At 37.6% G+C, this 23762-nt stretch overlaps 1 protein-coding gene across 1 annotated transcript in view; it reads left to right on the forward strand.

The window, feature by feature from the left end:
• Positions 1–23762, forward strand: part of LOC126291972 (trypsin-3-like) — an 80984-nt gene that overhangs the window by 25403 nt on the left and 31819 nt on the right. The window contains exon 2 of the mRNA XM_049985727.1: positions 10781–10979. Within this exon, the coding sequence (XP_049841684.1) occupies positions 10789–10979 (191 nt within the window). The 5' untranslated portion in view covers positions 10781–10788. The remainder of the gene's footprint in view (positions 1–10780; positions 10980–23762) is intronic.

Here is a 23762-nt window from a genome sequence, read left to right on the forward strand (position 1 = left end):
GTACCATTCATCTAATTGTCAGTTATTATGCAGATTTCAGACGGAGCTGATGAAAGATGTAGCAAGAATGGTATTGAAATAAGAGGTGATTATCGAGAGGTTTGCGGTTACCATTCTGTTCACAGGTCAGTGAGACAGAAATTATGTGGGTGTAAGTGAGGGCACCGAGAATTAGTTATAGGAAATGTTGCATTAGTTTAATGTTATTTGAAATCATGAATAAGGTTCGTTGGAACTCGCTAAGTGCTCTCTTTCTTAAATGCTAGATCAAAAACATAACGCCTATTTACGTGCCGTCAGTCAAGATGCCTTAATAAAAACCCACGGTTGTTAACTGTATTACTTGTCTTGCTGGGTTAAACTGTTAACATAAAAGTAGCCGTCTCAATGAGTAGACTGTGACAGTATTTTAAATGTTTAATACGCGAAATGCCTTCCCATGGCTGGCTTGCAAGCTGTGGAAAGAGCACTAGAATGCGCCGGTACAGAGTATCCCAGCAAGTGGATAAAGTGACATCTGTGGGTAGACACATGCACTACATGAACGCTGGCGGCTGCGGCGTGCACGCTCTGACCCGCAAGTTGCACACGTGCAGGAGCACCGCACTCGTGCAGAATTTCTGGCCGGCCCTGGCTTCAGCACTCATTACCGAACGCTTCCTGCGTCATTTGGTGTGTCTCTGCGAAGGTTTTCATGAGTTTCGCGTAAAATTTAGTGTAGCCGCGTTGCTCTCTAACTCTGCCATCTCGAAATTCGCAAACTGTGCGATACAACATTATAGTCAATACAGCACTGCACAATAACTAACTAACATACAATGAAACTTCGGCAGTTACACATTAAACACAGGCGAGTGCAGGGATTCCAATCACATTTCCCTCCAAAACACCACTGGACCGAAATTACGAATGTTCCGGAATATTTTGAGCGGGCCTCATATACAGTGAAATTCATAAGTCCGACATCGTTTAATGCGATTCACTGTTGCACTGTACTTTAATGTTAATGATGATATTATCGAACAATAAACACACTCCACTCAATTGTAATAAGACGCTGCACGTACACCAGAAAAAAGTTAATACTTTAATAAACAGTGTCCGCAGCAGCACCTGATATTCTTCACATATTCCTGTACGTAATGAACCAATTTGTTGTTTCTGATATGGATTTAGCTGAGGATACTTAATCTATCGTTTCTCGTTATTCTTTTTGTTAGAGTTGCTCATTCAGAATCCGTTACACTTATCAGTATTCAATAGAACTGTCACTACAGAGTCAAACTATCCCTGCTACGCGAATGGTTTTAAGTTCTTAAAAATGACTTCTACTCAACGAATGATTAAACCAAGTAAACAGACGGCAACAGCTACCATTTACTAACAGTTCATTGCAGGACCTGCAACAGTTTTTTCACTTAAAATTCACGTAAAGACTTTAAGATGAATCTAATTTATTACTCCATAGCCAGAGTGCCTGAACGAGTTTGGATTACTACTGCTGTTAATATACAAAGAACTTGAAATTACTGTCCTATAAACACTATACCTCGTTAAAACCAATGTCTCTTAACATATTATAAAAAATAAAATAATTCAGTTCATTTCCCTATTCTGAATTAATTATTCTAGAGTAGTGTGGCGAGTAAAAATCGTAGAGGGAGACCAAGAGATGAATACACTAAGCAGATTCAGAAGGATGTAGGCTGCAGTAGGTATTGGGAGATGAAGAAGCTTGCACAGGATAGAGTAGCATGGAGAGCTGCATCAAACAACATCTTCTGGTATTTCTCAAAATATTACGACGAACACACTCTAAAGATATCACTGTAACTTTCTTAAAGCTTATAGGTTCAAACAATAAATACTGATTTGTGGCTTTTGATTTCTATAAATTCTTATTTTTTGCTTGTACTGTTTGTACCTAGCACACTAACTGCAACCTTCATACACCTAGTTATTCTTACCACACCAGAACTTCAAGTTCTTGAGACACGTCCTCTACTCAGGGCAATCTTCAGTATATGATGGTTAAGGAAGACCTAACTGTCTCTTAGGCAATGGCCTTGCTGCAGTGGATACACTGGTTCCCTTGAGATCACCGAAGATAAGCGCTGTCGGGCGTGGCCAGCACTTGGATGGCTGACCATCCAGCTGCCATTCACTATTGGAATTTTTTGGGGTGCACTCAGCCTCGTCATGCCAATTGAGGAGCTACCCGACCGAACAGTAGCGGCTCCGGTCAAAATCAACCATCATCATGACTGGGAGAGTGGTGTGCTGACCACACGCCCCTCCTATCTGCATCCGCAACTGAGGATGACACGGCGGTCGGATGGACCGATGCGCCACTTGATTATCTGTTAATTTTAATTACGAAAGAAACCATATTTTTAGACAAACCTGTGTTGATACTGCAGTTTTACACTTCATTGTTTGTATGCTTGTCAGTCAGTCTAGTAGCTGCCAGATCGCAGCTCCAGTAAATGATCTCTGGATTCTGTTGTTGCCATATCAAATGCTCTCTGATTCGCAGCGTCAGTTTTTAGAAGCAGCAATTCTCTTACCGAATTTCTATAACACATATTAGTAAAAATGTACAAACAATTACCTGCATACAAACTTGAATTAATTTTTCTTCTTAATTTCCGAGTGATTCCGTAATTTTGCAATCATGTGGAGATGACAAGTAGACATAAAACATATGTCAAACATTTTGCTGATTTACTAGGCAGTTCTTGCCATCGGTGGGGTGGCTTGCGTGCCTCGGCGAGACAGATAGCTGTACTGTAGGTGCATCCACAATGGAGGGGTATCTGTTGATAGGCCAGACAAACGTATGGTTCTTGAAGAAGGGCAACAACCTTTTCAGTAGTTGCAGGGACAACAGTGTGCATGATAATTTTTTATATAAAATGGACCAAGCCCAACAAGATAGTTCCATGAAAACTAAATTTTGTAGATATTGTAATACAGAACATGTAGGGCGAAATAGAAATGAAGAATATATGAAAATGGAACACGAGTCTACAATGAATAATGAAGAAGTTATAACTGAAGAAAAAAAGAAATGTAAAATTTGCCATGAAATTAAAGATTTAAATTGTTTTATATAAATCCATCACACAAAGAGAGCATAATAATACATGTAAGAAATGTACCTTACAATATGTTAAGAAGAAGAAAGCTTTAACTTAAAAATAATAATCCTTTATGATTAATTATCTATCCATATATTAATAATTATCATTTTATTAATAAAAATAACTTTTACTAATCTAATCAATTTTTGTAATAATTAGAAGAGTAAACTAATTGTTAAACTAAATAGTAAACTAATTTTTTAATCTAATTGTTAAAAGGCTAATTGTTTAAAAACTAAATAATAAATTAATTTATTGTTAAACAAAATATTAAACTAATTATCATTTTGAATAATTCTTTATTAAATAATAATCCGTTTCCAACTATTAAATAATTATTATTTTATTCAAAAACGTATTTTTTAACAAATCTAATAGATTTTTTTGCAATAAATAGAAGAGCAAAATGGAAAAAATATTGGTGTTCAACGAAAACAAATTGCAACTAAACTACAAAAATTAACTGTTGCTAGACTGCATTTTATAGAATCAATGATCGAATGATTACTAATAATAAATGTAATTAAAACAGATTTAAGTAAATTTGAATATCCTCATAAATTATTGATTCGACAAAATACACGAGCATATTCAAATTTAATTAAATCTGATTTAATTACATTTAGTATTAGTAATCGTTCAATTATTATTAGTAATCATCCAACCAAAATATATTTCGAAATAATACACCTGTAGCAATCGAAAATAATATATCTGAAAATAATACAAATATTTTAAAAAATAACATGTATAAAATAAGTGAAAATCAAAAAAATTATATAACTGAAGTAAGATAATACAAATAATGTTAAAAATTATACATCTGATTGTAGTGAAAATCTTTTGAACAAGTTACAATTTTGTGATATTTATGATGTTTTTCTAACAAAAGAAGATAAACCATTAAAAGGATTATTTCCATTTTCTACAAATATAGCCAGTAGTGGCGGCCAAGCGGTTCTAGGCACATCAGTCTGGAACTGTGCCACTGCTATGGTTGCAAGTTCGAATCCTGCCATGGGCATGGATATGTGTGATGTCTTTAGGTTAGTTACGTTTAAGTAGTTCTAAGTTCTAGGGGACTGATGACCTAAGATGTTAAGTTCCATAGTGCTCAGAGCCATTTGAACTATTTTTTACAAATATATTTGTAAAACGAAGAGATAGAAAAACAATTAAAGATTACTTAGTTGAAACGCATTTGCAGACACATTACAAACTCTATGTTTAGTAAAATATTATAGTAAAATAGTAATATACTTGATCCTAATCATTCCTTAAATGCAGTAAAAACAAAAATTTTTAATTGTTAAGGACTATTGGAAAGTATATCATGGTGTGAAGATAAATTTTAATGAATATTGTAAATATATACTAAAAAGGTGAAACAGATGAAAAAGTTCAATAATCTGGACACAAACATCAAACTATACTACTTTAACACAAAAGACTTTTATAAAAAATTCAAATATGGTAAAAGAGATATTTTAGGAAAAATATCTAAGTTTCAAGCACGAGCATCAGGGTGGTCATTAAATAGAATTATTGGTTTACAACTAGCAATTAAAAATATGTTCCACCAAGAGGATAATCGTATAATGATGTGCCAGATAACATTAAAAATAAAAAAGCCGGTGTTAATGTGAAAAATAAAGATCAAAAATGTTCTTTGTGTGCTATAAAATCAGTTTAGTTTCCTGCAGACACAAATGTAGAAAGAATAACAAAATATAAAAATGTTGGTCTTGAACTTGATAAAAAAAACTTGAAAATGTTTAATTTCCTATGCTAGTTGATCACATTCCAAAAATAGAATATATAATTAATGTATCTATTAATGTTTATTTATTTGATATAGATGACAATTATCAAGTGTATCCATTAAAAAAATGTAAAAAAGAGGAATAGGAAAATTTACTTTATTTTAAGAAAGATGGTATTTCACATTATTGTTATATGAAAAAAGTATCTAGACTTGTATCAAGTCAAATGACTAAACATACTGAAGCAAAATTTATTTGTGATTTATGTTTATTACATTTTAACAGTAAATTAGATAATCATAGGACAAACTGTTTAACTAATAAACCATTAAAAGTTGTAATGCCAGGTGAAAGATAATCTGTATATTTTAAAAATTATCAATTTACACAAAAGGTTCCATTTCTAATTTATGCTGATTTTGAAAGACTACTTTTAAAGATGGATAATTGTGAAATAAATCCAGAAACACCATATACAATGAACCAAGTGCTTTATCTTATTATATTAAATATATATATGGAAATTATAATGACCCTGTTGTTTATAGATGACCAAATTGTTATTAAAAATTTATAGAATGTATAAAACAAGAAGTTGAAGAAATTGGAAGAATATATTCTGAAACTGATGAAGTGAAAGCACTTACACTTGATGAATACAAAATGTATAATAAATCTAGAGTTTGTACACAATGTAAATGTGAATATACAAAAAAGAATAAAAATGTTCGCCATCAAGATCATTTAACTGGAAAATATATTATTCCATTATGTAATAATTGTAATTTAAAACTTCAACAACCTGATTTTGTACTTATTTATTTACACAATTTGTGAGGTGATGATTCATATCTTTTTGTAAAAGAACTTGGTTATGATAATAAAGAAATAGAATTAATACCAAATGATGAAAATAAATACCTTAGTTTTCGTAAATATAAAAAAATACAAATGAGATTTGCTGATACATTCAGATTTATGGCTTTTACACTTGATAAAATTTCATCAAATTTAAAAATATCAATTAAAAAATTATTCAATTTAGAAATTAGAAAAGCTGTTTATCCATATGATTACATGAATTCTTGGAAAAAATTTGAAGAATCACAATTACCAACAAATGATAAATTTTATAGTGAATTAAATGTTTGTGACATAAGTGACGAAGATTATGAACATGCAAAATTAGTTTGGGAAAAGTTCAATATAATAAATCTTGGTGAATATCATGATTTATATCTTAAAACTGATGTATTATTATTATGTGACGTTTTTGATAATTTTTGAAAAACATGTATACAAACATATAATCTAGATCCTTCTTGGTATTTTACAGCACCAGGTTTATCTTGGGATGCAATGTTAAAAATTACTGATTAAAAACTTGAATTATTAAATGATTATGATATGCTTCTAATGGTTGAAAAAGGAATAAGAGGTGGAATTACACAATGTTATGAAAGATATATAAAAGCAAATAACGAATTTTAATAATAAAGAAATATCAAATTATATGATGTATCTAGATGCAAATAATTTATTTGGTTATGCTATGAACCAAAATTTATCATATGGAGGATTTAAATGGGAAGGATCAAAAAATTTAATTGTACAAAAATAAATGAAATTCCAAACAATTCTGAAAAAGGTTATATATCTGAAGTAGAATTAGTCCATCCAAAAGAATTACATGATTTACATAAAGATTTATCATTAGCTCCTGAATCAAAATTTGTATCAGGTACAAATGAAAGTAAATTAATAACTACTTTAGATAAAAAGTGTAATTATGTAGTACATTATAGAAATCTTAAACAATATTTATCTTGGTTAAAGAAATATATAGATCTAAACACCAAGTTAAGAACTAAAGCTACAAATAATTTTGAAAAAGATTTCTATAAGTTAGTGAATAATTCTGTATTTGGAAAAAACAATGGAGAATATAAGAAATAGACAAGATATAAAATTAGATTGAAATAGTAAAACATGTGATAAACGTAACATTAAAATAGCACTATATTTAGTGAAAATCTTGCTGCTATTCATATGAATAAAACAAAAATAATATTTAATAAACCTATTTATGTTGGATTAAGTATACTTGATTTTTCTAAAGAATTAATGTATGATTTTCATAATAGAGTTATGAAACCTAAATATGGAGAAAATTTTGAGTTATGTTTTCAAGATACAGATAGTTATATTTACTATATTAAAACTGAAGATTTCTATGAAGATATGAAATCGATGATTGATTACTTTGATGCAAGTGATTATCCAATAGATAATATATATGGTATGCCACAAGTAAAGAAGAAAGTTCTTGGTAAAATTAAAGATAAATCTAATGGAAGAATTTAGTGGTTTACAAGCAAACATGTATGCATATAAAGTTGGTGACAAAATAGAAAAGAAATCTAAAGGAATTAAAATATGTGTTGTTAAAAACCAAATAAATTTCGAAGATTATAAAGATTGTTCATTTAAGAATATAGAACACTATAGAAAATTTAGTTTAATTGAAAGTGGAGAACAAGAAATATATACAATTCGAGTAAACAAAAAAGCACTAAGCCCTCATGATGATAAAAGATATGTTTTAGAAAATAAAATAGATACATTAACGTATTGTCATTACTCATTATTGAAAATCTAATAAATAATTATTGTATATAAAACTAATAAAATGTTTTCTATATAAATGGAGACTCTAATCAAAAAGCTCAATGATGTTAGTGTCTTGAAAGAGATTTTAAAAAAACTGAATAAGAGATAAATATTTTATATAGTGCTACTGACTGTGAATATTTAAATACTAGATATGGAGAAAAAATTTGTATGGATATTAATAATGATTTTAAAGTTATTTTACCAAATAGATATTACAAATTAATTAATCCTTGGGAACTTGAAATACTGAAGAAACTTAAAAATAGAAATAATGAATTCCATGATATAGAGTTCACAATGTAAATAATTTATTCCTCTTAACTAATACATTTTAATTATTTACTTATATTCGCAATATGGTTTTTTAAATACTGTACTTTGTTAACTAATTCATTTTATTTATTTTATTATGTTCACCTATGATCAATGTATGTAAAATAAATGATTTTTTATTATAGCTATTATTTTATTATGTTATCATTAAGTAAAAGGGTAGGTAGGATGTTTTTCTATGTTCTGGATAATTAGATCAATTTCGTGAAAAATGAAAAATTCGAGTGTTAGCGAGTAGATTTTTTCTATAAAATTGAGCTAATGAGCCAGAACATACAAAAACATCCTACTTCAGTTGCTTATCAAGATAAAATAACATGTCAACAATGAACACACACACACACACATATATATATATATATATATATATATATATATATATATATATATATATATATGTGTGTGTGTGTGTGTGTGTGTGTGTGTGTGTGTGTGTGTGTGTGTGTGTGTCTGTTCATTATTGACATGTTATTTTATCTTGATAGTATTATGTGTGTGTATCGACCTATGGTCATTTTCCCATCAGTTATTCTTACAACTATAAACATTTGTTGTTAAGGATGATCAGCACCTAGTATTCTACTTTGTGTGGGTGTTGTGAACACTTCAAAATATGTATTTTATGCAGTTATTTTACCATCTATTACTTTGTATTAAATTCATATAAGGTACAAATGTTTACATCCTGAATTCCTGAATGTGAGAAAAGAAAAAGGTTAACTTTTCTTTATATTGTTAAACGTTCTTTCTTTAGTCGGCAAACATATGCTGTCAACTGACGTGTCACTTAATTGTTGAATCACTCTTAAGTAACTCACTGTACATATCAGGACACACAGCGTATATTTTCAGCTGTTATGTTACGATTATCTTTACCGTTTACATCGACAGTAATGGGTGTGCACATGTGCCTTGTTACTCCACATACTGTTCATCTTCACACACACACACACACATTCATATGTAATTATACTTCGCATCTGCAATAGTTTCACAAGGAGAAATCCGTTCGCCGTGCAGCTCGACAGCCCAACATGACCCAACAACCATCTGGGGTGTGATGTGCTTACGTTTACACATGAAACCATACAAAATTCAGCTACTGCAAGTTCTTCATGAATGTGACTAACAAACCTGTCTAGTTCTGTAGTTTCATTCTTGGCAGGTTGGAGCATGAAAGTTTTCTTCCATGCTTAGTGTTTAGTGACAAAGCAACATTCCATTTAAATGGAAAGGTGAACCGGCATAGTGTGAAAATATGGGGTACAGAACAACCACATAAAGTCATACAACATGGTAGGGATTCTCCAAAATTTAATGTTTTTTGTGTGGTTTCACGGGAACAGGTGTGTGGTTCAATTTTCTGTGCCAAGAACACTGTTACAGGAAGCGCATATCTTGGTATGCTCGAGAACTTTCTTTTCCCACAGTTGGAGACTGATTTGAACAACTTCATTTCCCAACAGGTTGGGGCACCACCGCACTGGCATCTGGAAGTGTGGGAATTTTTAAATCAAAGGACTACTGAACGATGGATCGGTCACACTGGACCAAATGTTTCAGCCTTACATTACTGGGCTCCAAGGTCACTGGGCCTGAGTGTAGATGATTATTTCCTGTCAGAGACGTCACAGGTCGTAGTAATTGACGGAAAGTCATCGAGTAAAACAGAAGAGATTTCTGGCATTCTCCAAGGTAGCCCTTTGCTGTTCCTTATCTATATAAACGATTTGGGAGACAATCTGAGCAGCCGTCTTCGGTTGTTTGCAGATGACTCTGTCGTTTGTCGACTAATAAAATCATCAGAAGATCAAAACAAACTGCAAAACGATTTAGAAAAGATATCTGAATGGTGTGAAAAGTGGCAGATGACCCTAAATAACGATAAGTGTGAACTCATCCACATGAATGCTAAAAGGAACTCGTTAAACTTCAGTTAGACGATACATCAGTCTAATCTGAAAGCCGTAAATCCAACTAAATACCTAGGTATTACAATTACAAAGAACTTAAATTGGAAGGAACACACAGAAAATGTTGTGGGGAAGGCTAACCAAAGACAACGTTTTATTGGCAGGACACTTAGAAAATACAACAGACCTACTAAGGAGACTACCTACACTACGCTTGTCCGTCCTCTTTTAGAATACTGCTGCGCGGTGCGGGATCCTTACGAGATAGGACTGATTTAAGTTCAAAGAAAGGCAGCATATTTTGTATTACCGCGAAATATGGGTGTCACAGAAATGATACAGGATATGGGCTTGACATCATGCAAAGAAAGGCGTTTTTCGTTGCAACGGAATCTTTTCACGAAAATTCCAATCAATAACTTTCTCCTCCGAATGCGAAAATATTTTGTTGACACTGACCTTCATTGGGAGGAACGATCACTTCGATAAAATAAGGGAAATCAGAGCTCGGACGGAAAGATATAGGTGTTCATTCTTTCCGCGCGCTGTACGGGATTGTAATAATAGAGAATTGTGAAGGTGGTTCGATGAATCCTCAACCACGCACTTTAATTTGATTTGCGGAGTATCCATGTAGATATAGAAGACTCCTGTGTAAACTGTAACTGAAGACTTGCTCGCTGCAGTATGGGAACATTTTGAATCCCGCATTGACAGATGCTGTGCTTCTCAAGGGGGCTATTGAACACCTATGAAAATGTAGGAAAAAAGTTTTGAGTTTCCCGTTCTTAAAAAAACGAAATTCATTGTATATGTCTAATAGTTTCAGAAGTATAGACGTGCCAAATCAGATGACTCTTTTTGATGCATCCTGTATTTCAAAGCAGACGTGGTACAGTGACGGCTCTCCTCGGTTGGGGCACTCAGGGGGACGTGCGCGGCTGTGGTGTTGCAGGCGTGGTGATGGCGGGCAACGTGCAGTTCCATGACTTCCGCGACGTCATCTACCCCGTGGTGCAGGTGCGTCTGATCCAGCGCTGGTGGATGTACCCCTGGGACCACGCGCAGTGGAACGACATCACCGTCGCCCAGGTCTACGTGCCCTTCGTGTTCAACAGCTACGTCGAGATGGAGCCTCTGACCGACTGGTCCACGTGAGTACGCCACATGACACCTTTGCCTCTGGCCTTGTTTTGCATCAGACACAGCGTTTCGTCTTATGTCTACAGTTAGGCTATAGATACGAGGGTGAGTCAAATGACAACCTTAAATCTGTCAGCCGGGTCCAGGGTCTGTCCAGGTTCCAAAGGTCAGCATGGCGGCGTCACTGTCCCACTGGAATAGTTGTCCTTTTAGGACACTATCTGGGCAAGCACCCACGCCAGCAAAAAGTTGACTCGAGCGTAGCACAAGCAGAAATAATCAAAAAACTCGCCATAGCAACACAATCGATATTTCGGTATATAAGGGAGACAAATTGTAGGTCCGTGCATCATGAGCTCAGCTTCTGCAGTTGCCGGATCATCGCTAACAGAGGAAACCACTACAGTGAGTATACTTCTTCATAATGGAATCTTTGTATAAACTTGCTCGTAGTGTCATTTGTGGAAACCATAATAATACAATTGATGCATTAGATCTTGGTTTACCACATACTATTGAAGACGATATTTTGTTAAATTTTCGTTATGACAAACTGAAATTTATGTTGGACGCATATCGGTTACCAGAAAGTTGTATTTTTAACGAGAGTGACAATGTACCTTTGATTAGCGAAATAATTAACGATGGTCTTCAAGCAGGCGAAAAAATTAGACTTAATACACCAATTCTATGGTCAACAATGTGCTTACTTACTATGTGCAATTTTCCGCAAAGCAGATTCAAAATTACTGTGCAGTTTATTGACATTTTATTCAAAGAATATATTTGGACAATTTGTGAATTATGCTTGTCTAAATTAACACGAAATTTGCAAAAACAGTCATTACAATGTATTCTTCCAAATATTAAAATTCATGTAATAAGCAAAAGTCCTTATTATTGTTTTGGGGTAATTTTATTGACGAATGAAGGTTCAGTACGGTGATGCATGTTTGTCACAGCTGCAAGTCTACGATTGGACTAGGAAATTCGCAAATGGTGTGACTTCAGTGCAAGATGCTCCCCGTCCAGGTCAGGCACAACGAGTTGTGACTCCACAGAACATTGCAGCAGTTGAAGCCATAGTGAAGGAAAACCGCCGAGTGACACTGACTGACACTGCAGCATGTTTACAGATCAGTTGTGGGTCAGCACACTACATCGTGCACGATGTGCTCCAGTTTGACAAAGTGTCTGCAAGATGGGTGCCACGGCAGCTGACTCCTGAAATGAGACAACGACGTTTTGATGCTTGTGAAGAACTTCTTCGGCGCTTTGGACGAGAAGGTGATGGCATCCTTGCAAGAATCGCTACTGGGAACGAAACCTGGATTCACTTCCAATAACTGGAAACGAAGAGAGCGAGCAAGGAATGGCGCCATCCCTCATCACCAAAACCAAAGAAATTTTGAACAGAACCATCAGCAGGGAAGGTTATGCTGACTCTCTTTTGGGACGAGAAGGTGTCATTTTGGAGCATTACATGCCTAGAGGGACCAGTGTCACCAGTGCATCATACACAGATCTCCTAAAAATCATCTGCGGCCTGCAATCAAATCAAAGCGACGTGGATCGCTGTCATCAGGTGTCCTTTTGCAACATGACAATGCAAGGCCCCACACTGCCCGTATAACAGTTGCAACAATCACAGACTTGCATTTTGAGTGTCTTCCTCATCCACCATACTCACCAGACTTTGCTCCAAGTGATTTCCATATGTCTGGACCACTCAAAGACGCAATGGGAGGAAAGAAGTTCCGTTCTGATGAAGAAGTACGCCACGCAGTGCATGAGTGGTTGCGCGGACTACCAAAAGAATTTTTTTCTAAAGGAATTTATGCACTTTGTAAGTGCTGGACTTCCATTGAGCGTGGGGAAGATTATGTTGAAAAGAGATGCAGCTTTGTACTACTTCTATACAATAAGTAATATTTTTTAAAATATATAAGGTTTTCATTTGACTCACTCTCGTACATACAGACAGTGCACGCCCCTCTCTCTGCTGTGTTAATATTGAAATGACGCTTAAATCACGTGACGGAGAGCAGAAGCCGAGTTTCTGTCACTACACACTACGCCAAGTGCAACCGACAGTTACACTTTTTCTCATGTATAGCTGAAATCAGACACTGTTATTAACAGCTGAACGATTAGTTGTATTTGTAGTACCGTTAACGCATTTTTTTAAAAAAATCCCAGTAATTAGTACGATGGTTATCGTTTACATCTTTGATCACCTGCAGCTTTTTTTTTCATACTGCAGAATTACAGTTCTTCAGTGAATACTCTATTTGTTGCTCTGCGAGTCATTTAGTTAAAATATCAGTTTGGCAGGAAGCAATTAGTTTTTTGACAACGTGCGTGAAATATTTTATTACGCTTTTGTAGCAGATGACTTCCGTTCCTATCTATTTTGTCCGGTTTTTACAAAAAATAAGCGTCTACGTTTTACGACTTTCTGATAATCCAATACTGACAAGGGAACAAGAAAATATTGGAAATGGAAATGAAGTCCCATGCTTCTTGCCAGAGTGTAGTGGAACGATGCAGGAGACCCGCACCGCCATACTAGGCAAGGTCCTAATGGAATTGGTTTGCCGTTGCCATCCTCCGACCGTAATCTGGATGAATGATGATGATGAAAACGACACAACAACAACCAGTCCTCTAGGGACAGATGAAAATCCCTGACCCCGCCTGGAATCCAACCCGGGGCCCCGTGCTCGGAAAACGGGAACGCTACCACGAGCGGCGGACATGAAAATATTAGAAGATGTTGATTACAGAGAAAGCTATTGTAGTGATTTAGACGTTAACGTTCTGTCGTTCCAGCCACGCGCGCTATCCATGTGGTCCTAGGTGCCTTGCCGTCCGCCCCCGTTAGCTGAGTGGTCAGCGCGACAGAATGTCCATCCTAAAGGCCCGGCTGGGGAATCCTAATCACCATTTCATCTTCATCGACGCGCAAGCCGCCGAAGTGTCAAATCGAAAGACTTGCACCCGGCGAACGGTCTACCCGACGGGAGGCCCTAGTCACACGAACATTTATTTAGGCGCCTTGCCACCGTTCGCGCCCCTCCCCCCCCCCCCTCCATCAGAGGTTCGAGTCCTCCCTCGGGCATGGGTGTGTGTGTTTTCCTTAGCGTAAGTTAGTTTAAGTTAGATTAAGTAGTGTGTAACCTCAGCCGTTTGGTCCCATAGGAACTTACCACAGATTTCTGTCATCTCACAATCTTCGCCTTTAATCGAGTTTTAGATCTGAAGGTCGTCGTATTATATAATGACCCTTATCATTCACTTCTTAATATTTAGATACAAATAAGTACTCCCAAAATGAAGACTTTGCCTGTTGTTCGTAACGATATCACTGGTACGCTTCAACCTGTAAATTCGCCGATGCACACTGGAAATTTATGTTCGTGACGTTTCGTTTTTGTATTTTTAAAACAACATCGCCTCTAGATCGAAACATTACTTTTTTCGGTGCAATGAAACGCTGCACAAGATTTATCCACTGTAATAAGCAAATCTTTACTAAAAACTTTACAATTCAAACAAATTATACAGTATTCCAGATGTCGCCTGCAAATGGATGTCGCCTCTAGTTGAAAGGTTTGAGGCTTAATAAAACCTTGGCATAGGTTTGTTCTTCATTAAATCGCACTTAATTACCTTCACTTATTATTTTTTTAAATAACTTTAATTTCCTTAAATTAACATTGAACTTCTATTGCATGATTGAGTACACACTCTATCATGACCTATACTAGACTTAATCTGAAACTGAAATAAACTTTTTACATGATTTCGTATTTCACATTGTAGGTGTGTTGACCATTGACAATAACAAGAAGATATGCTTTTACGGATGACAATGGCTGAGTAACATTTGTGAAAACACTCACAAAATATACAGGTAACAGTCTATTCACGTATAGTCAGAATGGATTCAGGAATTTTATTCCCACAAAGAAATGAGTACTATAGAAAGGGGATTTCAAGTTCACTCAATTTTTCCAGATTTCCAGAAAGCTTCTGACACTGTTCCTAACAATCGGCTTCTACTCATATTCCATGCCTATGAAGTATCACCTGAGTTCTGCGAATGGATGAGTGATTTATTGTAATATTGATCGCACTTCCTAGTAATTGACAGAAAGTCATCGAGTAAAGCAGAAGTAATATCTGGCGTTCCACGAAGAAGTCTTACAATCCCTCTACTCTTCCTAATCTACGAGGTGGAATCCAAAATTTTCGCGACTGGTGCTGCCATCTGGAAAGTATGAGTAGTAGATCTTTGCACTGCTAGGTGGCGGGAGCTGCGTATCTGGTGAGTCAGTGTGCGGAGTGGCATTCTAGCTGGGAGGACGTGTTGCCTGTCCACAGTGATTTCCATAATACTCTGTGTTTGGTGTGTGGCGATTTTACGATGGTTCCGCGAACAGAACAGCGCGTGTGTATCGAATCCGTAAGACCGCGCTGGCCGGAGTGGCCGTGCGGTTCAAGGCGCTACAGTCTGGAGCCGTGCGACCTCTACGGTCGCATGTTCGAATCCTGCCTCGGGCATGGATGTGTGTGATGTCCTTAGGTTAGTTAGGTTTAATTAGTTCTAAGTTCTAGGCGACTGATGACCTCAGAAGTTAAGTCGCATAGTGCTCAGAACCATTTAAACCATCAGACCACATCTGATGATCCAACCTTCTTGGCACTGTTTATCACCGGCAACGAGAGCTGGAGTTACGGTTATGAGCCAGAGACAAAGCAAAAGTCGTCCCAGTGGAAGAGCCCGGGATCTCCAAGACCCAAAAAAGCGAGACAGGTCAAGAGCAAAGTGAAGAGTATGATCATCGTTTTCTTTGATACCAAGGGGATTGTGCACAAAGAATTCGTCCCACCCAACCAAACAGTGGATTCCATGTACTAGTGTGACGGTTTGCGGCAGCTCCTTGAAAACGTGCGGCGACGACGGCCCGAACTTTGACGTCAAGAGAACTAGCTGCTGCATCACGACAACGCGCCCTGTCACACGTTCTTGATCACCAGAACCTTTTTGGCAAAAAACAATATGGCGGCTGTACCCCACCCAGCGTACTCGCCAGATTTGGCACCTTGCAACTTCGCGCTATTTCCAAAACTGAAACTCAAGTTGAAAGGCCGTCGGTTCGACACTCTAGAGGGGATTCAAGAAGCATCGCTGCCGGAGATAAACACCTTCAAAGAACAGGACTTCCAGAAAACGATTGACCAGTGGCAGAAGCGCTGGGACTGGTGTGTATGTGCGGACGGGAACTACTTTGAGGGTGACGGTGACCATTAGTCGAAAGGTAACGTTTTTAACAGATGGCAATACCACTCCAGAAAATTTTGGATAACACCTCGTATATGAATGATTTAGAGACCATGTGAGCAGTCACCTTCGATTGTTTGCAGGTGTTGCTTCAAAATTCAAATGGCTCTAAGCACAATGGGACTTAACATCTGAGGTCAACAGTCCTCTAGACTTAGAACTAGTTATACCTAACTAACATAAGGATATGACACACATCCATGCCCGAGGCAGGATTCGAACCTGCGACCGTAGCAGCCGCGCGGTTCCAGGCTGAAGCGCCTAGAACCGTTCGGCCACAACGGCCGGCCAGGTGTTGCTGTCGTGTACCTTCTAGTAACGTCACCAGAAGATCAAAATCAATTGCATCACGATTGTCTACAAGATGACTCTGCGAAAAACTAGCAATTGACTCTGAATAAGGAAAAGTGTGAGGTCGTCCACGTTAATACTAAAAGAAAGCCATTAAATTCCCATCACACGATAAATCAGTCAAATCTAAAGGCTGTAAGTTCAACTAAGCTAGGGATTACAATTAAGAATAAGTTAAATTGCAACGCTCACATAGATAATGTTGTGGGGAAGGCTAACCAAAGACCGTGTTTCATTGGCAGATGCAACGGGTCTACTAAAGAGACTGCCTGCACTACGGTTGTACCTTCCTCTTTTGGAGTACTGCTGCGCGGTCTGGGATCCTTACCAGATAAAGTAGACGGAGTACATCGAGAAAGTTTAAAGAAGGGCAGCTCGTTTTGTATGATCGAGAAATAGGGGAGAGGGCGTCACGGGGATGATATGCGAGATGAGGTGGCAATCATTAAAACGAAGTCTTCTTTCATAGCTGAGAGATCTTTCAAAAAAAAATGGTTCAAATGGCTCTGAGCACTTTGGGACTTAACTTCTGAGGTCATCAGTCCCCTAGAACTTAGAACCACTTAAATCTAACTAACCTAAAGACATCACACACATCCATGCCCGAGGCAGGATTCAAAGCTGCGACCGTAGCGGTCGCGCGGTTCCAGACTGTAGCGCCTTGAACCGCTCGACTACTCTGGACGGCCGAGATCTTTCCACCAACTTAATTCTGTGAATGGGAAAATACTTGCATTTTGTCGACGTCCACTTGCAGAGGGAGACATGACTATCGTAATAAAATAAGAGAAATCGTAGCTCCAACACAGAAAGATTTAAGGGTTAATTTTTCGTACGCGCCGTTACAGAGCGCAGTGATAGAGAACGAGGAATGAGTCTGAATGTGGTTCGATTAACCACCTGCCAGGCAGGTAAGTATGAAATGCAGAGTTGCGACGCAGAAGTAGATGTAGATGAATGCTTCCCACTACAACGATGTCGGATCAGCAGCAAGTACTAAAGAGAACTGAAGTTAAAAAAACTCGAAGACATACACTGTCTCTCGTTACCACGTAGACGTGTTATCGCTGAAACAACCGCTTTTGGGTTATCTCGGTTTTCTTCCAGGCCAGTTTAATCTGACTGTTAAAACCGATTGAAAGAACCGGTTTCTGTAATAACGGATTTTCGGTTTTTATCCCTATTATAGTAATTCCGGGTTCGAGACCCGGTCGGGACACATGTTTTCAACTGTCCCTATTGATATTTATCAACGCCTGTAAGCAGCGAATGGTCTGGATTTCATTGTAATTTCAATCGAACAAAAACGGAAAATTTTTTTATTTCTAAATTTCAAGATATACATAGAATCAAAATATTAAATCAATTAGGCGAACAAAAGAAAATTTTATCTGTCCATAGTTCACTGCTTTTGTCGACAACTAATAAGTGGTTGACTGCAACAAAACATCAGCAGTATTTTCCTATTGATTCTAATTTCTCGAAACTCTGCTCAAAAATCCTGTTGTAATTATCGATCACGCTACCAATTGGGCATTAGGAATAGTCAGCGATAAAGGAGGAAAACTGAGGTTGAGGAACTCCATTTTCGCGTTAATCTGTCCGTTTTCAATGGCTACAAGCAGATGTTGTTGTTGTTGTTGTTGTGGTCTTCAGTCCTGAGACTGGTTTGACGCAGCTCTCCATGCCACTCTATCCTGTGCAAGTTTCTTCATCTCCCAGTACCTACTGCAACCTACATCCTTCCGAATCTGTTTAGTGTATTCATCTCTTGGTCTCCCTCTACGATTTTTACCCTCCAATACTAAATTGGTGATCCCTTGATGCCACAGAATACACCCCACCAACCGATCCCTTCTCCTAGTCAAGTTGTGCCACAAATTTCTCTTCTCTCTAATTCTGTTCGATACCTCCTCATTAGTTATGTGATCTACCCATCTAATCTTCAGCATTCTTCTGTAGTACCACATTTCGAAAGCTTCTATTCTCTTCTTGTCCAAACTATTTATCGTCCACGTTTCACTTTCATACATGGCTACACTCCATGCAAATACTTTCAGAAAAGACTTCCTGACATTTAAATCTATACTCGATGTTAACAAATTTCTCTTCTTCAGAAACGCTTTCCTTGCCATTGCCAGTCTACATTTTATATCCTCTCTACTTTGACCATCCTCAGTTATTCTGCTCCCCAAATAGCAAAATTCATTTACTATTTTAAGTGTCTCTTTTCCTAATCTAATTCCCGCAACATTACCCGATTTAATTCGACTACATTCCATTATCTTCGTTTTGCTTTTGTTTATGTTCATTTTATATCCTCCTTTCAAGACACTGTGCATTCCGTTCAGCTGCTCTTCCAAGTCCTTTGCTGTCTCTGACAGAATTACAATGTCATCGGCGAACCTCAAAGTTTTTATGTCTTCTCCATAGATTTTAATTCCTACTCCGAATTTTTCTTTTGTTTCCTTTACTGCTTGCCCAGTATAAAGATTGAATAACATTGGGGAGAGGCTACAACCCTCTCTCACTCCCTTCCCAACTACTGCTTCCCTTTCATGCCCTTCGACTCTTATAACTGCCATCTGGTTTCTGTACAAATTGTAGATATCCTTTCGCTCCCTGTATTTTACCCCTGCCACCTGCAGAATTTTAAAGAGAGTATTCCAGTCAACATTGTCAAAAGCTTTCTCTAAGTGTACAAATGCTAGAAACGTAGGTTTAATCTATTTTCTAAGATAAGTCGTAGGGTCAGTATTGCCTCACGTGTTCCAACATTTCTACGGAATCCAAACTGATCTTCCCCGAGGTCGGCTTCTACCAGTTCTTCCATTCGTCTGTAAAGAATTCGCAGTAGTATTTTGCAGCCGTGGCTTATTAAACTGATAGTTCGGTAATTTTCACATCTGTCAACACCTGCTCTCTTTGGGATTGGAATTATTATATTCTTCTTGAAGTCTGAGGGTATTTCGCCTGTCTCATACATCTTGCTCACTAGATGGTAGAGTTTTGTTAGGCCTGGCTCTCCCAAGGCTATCAGTAGTTCTAATGGAATGTTGTCTACTCCTGGGGCCTTGTTTCGACTTAGGTCTTTTAGTGCTCTGTCAAACACTTCACGCAGTATCATATCTCCTATTTCATCTTCATCTACATTCTCTTCCATTTCTATAACACTGTCCTCAAGAACATCGCCCTTCCTTGTATAGACCATCTATATACTCCTTCCACATTTCTGCTTTCCCTTCTTTGCTTAGAACTGGGTTTCCATAAAAACTCTTGATATTCATACAAGTGGTTCTCCTTTCTCCAAAAATCACTTTAATTTTACTGTAGGCAGTACCTATCTTACCCCTCGTGAGGTAAGCCTCTACATCCTTACATTTGTCCTCTAGCCATCCCTGCTTAGCCATTTTGCACTTCCTCTCGATCTCATTTTTGAGACGTTTGTATTCCTTCATTCACTGCTTTTTTATATTAAAGCATATTTGTATATAAAGAAGGCTTATTTATATATAAAGGCATATTATATAGCTTCAGGCAATATATAAGCTAAATTCTATTTTTATTTTGTACTATGAATCAACTGGTTTAATGTTCCTCCTGTTTTATTTTTTCATGGAAATGGCAGACAAATGATGTAAACTTTTCACTTACGATGCCACAATTGCTTTTCCAGTCTCATTGTCAGTGGCTGTTCTTGGACGTCCACTGTGTGGCTTGTCCACCACAGAGTCTTAAAGCACGAAATTAGTCCAATAGCTTGGATACTGTCGTCTGTGAAATGTCATTTCTCTCAGGAAGCCAGGCATTGAAGTCAGCAGCGATCACTCTGGTACTTCGTTCACCACTCATTAACACACTTTCAGTTCGTTCCTGCAGTGAAATTGCCACTGTGGATCACCTGCAACAACAAACAGAATTGCTCACTTCCTTGCAGTTTCAAACTTTAACAGGTCATAACTCCTACAAAAATAGGGATATCTTAAAACAGAGTTCACATGTGTATTCCTGAGAAAGAGGCAGTTCAAAGTGATGTGCCACCTGACCCCTTTCCCATTTGGAACACGTAACCCAAATTCAAGATGACGGATCTGAAGACAGTGGCAGCTGTTGCCATAGCTTCTATGAGTTGGGCCCTCAGCTACAGACACCCTATAACATACGCCATTATGATTCCTCACAACGTGAGATTTTTACGGTAGTGTATCCAGATTTTTGCCTTACTCTGTAAAATACCATTCCAGGGGATCGTGGTGCTATTGGCTGACGCATATGACATCATCTGGAATACTGTTTTACACCGATAGTTTAACACCATTACCAGCTTCATGAATTGTGTGTTTGTTAAGTGCTGTCACACGTTAAGAAGCATAATAATAGCCAGCATCAAAGACTTACGATTAGGAACGAGAACCTCTTATAGCGTTCACAAATACTCACTGTAGCTGAGAAAGATAAGGACGCAAGAATCAAAGATTTTCCTTCGCGGCAAGTGTTTTTATATTTTCTGTTTTAGATTTTGTGTTCGGATATCATATCATATTCTAATGAAGGTTCTTGTCCTTACGTAGATAGAAACCACTTTGTTGTGCATTTCCGGAAACTTTGAAGTTATTATAAAAATTAATTTTTGCAACGCTCCGTCACACTTAGCTACATATCGCCCATGAAAACTGCAAAATATCACTTCAAACGCATTATTTTATTGATTCAGTCAGGTGAAGGAGAAGTGAGTCCATCTTCGGAGGAAACGGAGGTCCAGTCATTACAAGTGAGGTATTCTGAACCCGGAAGAAGCTTCTCTGAGACTGAATGCAAGGATCTGTCTGTGTGCTTGACTTAATTGCTATGTAAGCCGCAAGATGTTTCAGTTCACTTTGGGATTCGCAGTCATGACTGGTTGCCAGTTCAGCACTAATAAACTGGAACAGTTGTAGTTTTTGTTCACTGAAATTAGTGCAGTCCAAATCAACTGTCGTATTTCCAGTTCTATTAATATACAACTCGCTTTGCCGGCTGTGGTGGCCGAGCGGTTCTCGGCGCTTCAGTCTGGAACCGCGTGACCGCTACGATCGCAGGTTCGAATCCCGCCTCGGGCATGGATGCGTGTGACGTCCTTAGGTTAGTTAGGTGTAAGTAGTTCTAAGTTCTAGGTGACTGGTGGCCTCAGAAGTTACGTCCCATAGTGCTCAGAGCCATTTGAACCACAACTCGCTTGTGATGAATTTAATTTAGTCTGTTCGGTTTCTTCTGATGGAGAAACATGTGACAGCATCCCACAGTTACTCTACGTATCGGATGTATTTGCCCGCATGGGGATGTATTTTGTATTTCCATTTAGTGTTGGAAGCCGCGTTCTATTTTTCATTTTGAATTGTGTTGACATGTTGCAAAATGAGCCCAAACGCAAATTTTAGAAAAAAAAAAAAGTGCTCTAAACAGTCTTGGTTCACCTTGGAAGTCAACTTGTAAGAAGCGTCCATATTCTTTATGACACTGTAAAGTCCAAAGAGAGAGTCTATTTAAATTGGGAAACCCATCTAGAATGGCTACCAGCGTTGCTGTTTCTGCTCAACGTTTGTGAGAACAAACCTAGAGAAAGCGTTTTAATGTGTTCTCTTGTCTTTGAAAACTAAAGCTGTAACCACTCCGGAGAAGTGCCTTCGCCTTAGGAACCCTTGAGTTTTAATCAAAGTTGTCACTTAACACTTCAATTATATTTCCTTCTTGTTACTTGTTTAGCAGGTATTTAACATCTCGGACACAACAGAGTGAAAACGGCTGCGCTGCCATTCGTACGTTCTCTTCTACAAGAGCCTGCATAATGTGATGTATGGTGCTCATATTCCTGTTCTGTGTTGCTAACAGATTTTCAAAAAGCATATTGTTCAATACTGTGATGTTGAGCAGAGTTACACCATCATGCGCGAATAATTCCAAGATCGATAACACTCAGAGGCGTGCTTCTAAAGAGAATTACCTGGCAACCTGTGCATTGTCCTTGTCTGTGCTTGTGACATCTCGAATGCATCTCTGTGCCAATTTGGAATCTTTTGTGATGTCACAACTCACCCTTAAATTTTATTTTCAAAGGCAACCCCACGCTCATTTTTTAAGTCCTGTTCATAATCTTTGTGAATGAAATGATCTGAATAAATCTTTGCGCGGCCGGCGACAAGAATAGCTAACAAGCAACTGGCTTCAGTTGCCAGAGGCTGCAGACGTGTGTGTGTGTGTGTGTGTGTGTGTGTGTGTGTGTGTGTGTGTGCGTGTGTATCATCTATTTTTGACGAAGGTCTTACTGACCGAAAGCTTATTTGTGACAGTCTTTTTGCTGTGACTATCTGCCACTCAGCATCTCCGGTATAGGGTGAGTAGCAACTTTCCTTTTCATAATATTGTAACAAGCAACTGCATTTTATTTATTTCAACATAGGGATTCGGGATTTGCTTGGTGAGTAGCAACTTTCCTTTTCATAATATTGTAACAAGCAACTGCATTTTATTTATTTCAACATAGGGATTCGGGATTTGATTTGCTTGCGTTAACAATGTACGTGTAATGTTCGCGCTTCCCACTTGCTATATTCCCATTGACGTCTCGCCGTTCGCCAGCAGATTGTGCGGCAAGCCACTATCGCATGACCTGGATAAAGTCCACTTAAACATTAACTTGTCATCGTCTGGCATTCTTCTTACATCTTATTATTCATATCTGTGACTAACACTGCAAGTCACATACTGCCATCTGTTGGCCAAAGTCTATAGTCAATTCATCAAGCTACTTCTTGATGCTTAGTGACCACTAGGCACAAACCGAATCTCTCTCACACAGACTTCCGTCCCTCATCTCTCTCTCACACAGACTTCCGTCCCTCATCGTATAGCCCGCGCAAATCGTACAGTTCAAGAAAGCAGATAGAAAATTCCCACATTTCAAAATTCTGGTCTTGTGGTTCGGGAAGAAAAACCACATCTTGTTAGTAAATAACTAATTAGTTAATAAAAATAGAATAATTGTGAGTGGGCGATAGAGTCACTTCATAACCTAAAAAAAGAAACACCTAGAATGTCTATCTATAGAACGGAGCTATGA

This window comes from Schistocerca gregaria, chromosome 9, assembly GCF_023897955.1.
Source record: "Schistocerca gregaria isolate iqSchGreg1 chromosome 9, iqSchGreg1.2, whole genome shotgun sequence".
NCBI lineage: Eukaryota > Metazoa > Arthropoda > Insecta > Orthoptera > Acrididae > Schistocerca > Schistocerca gregaria.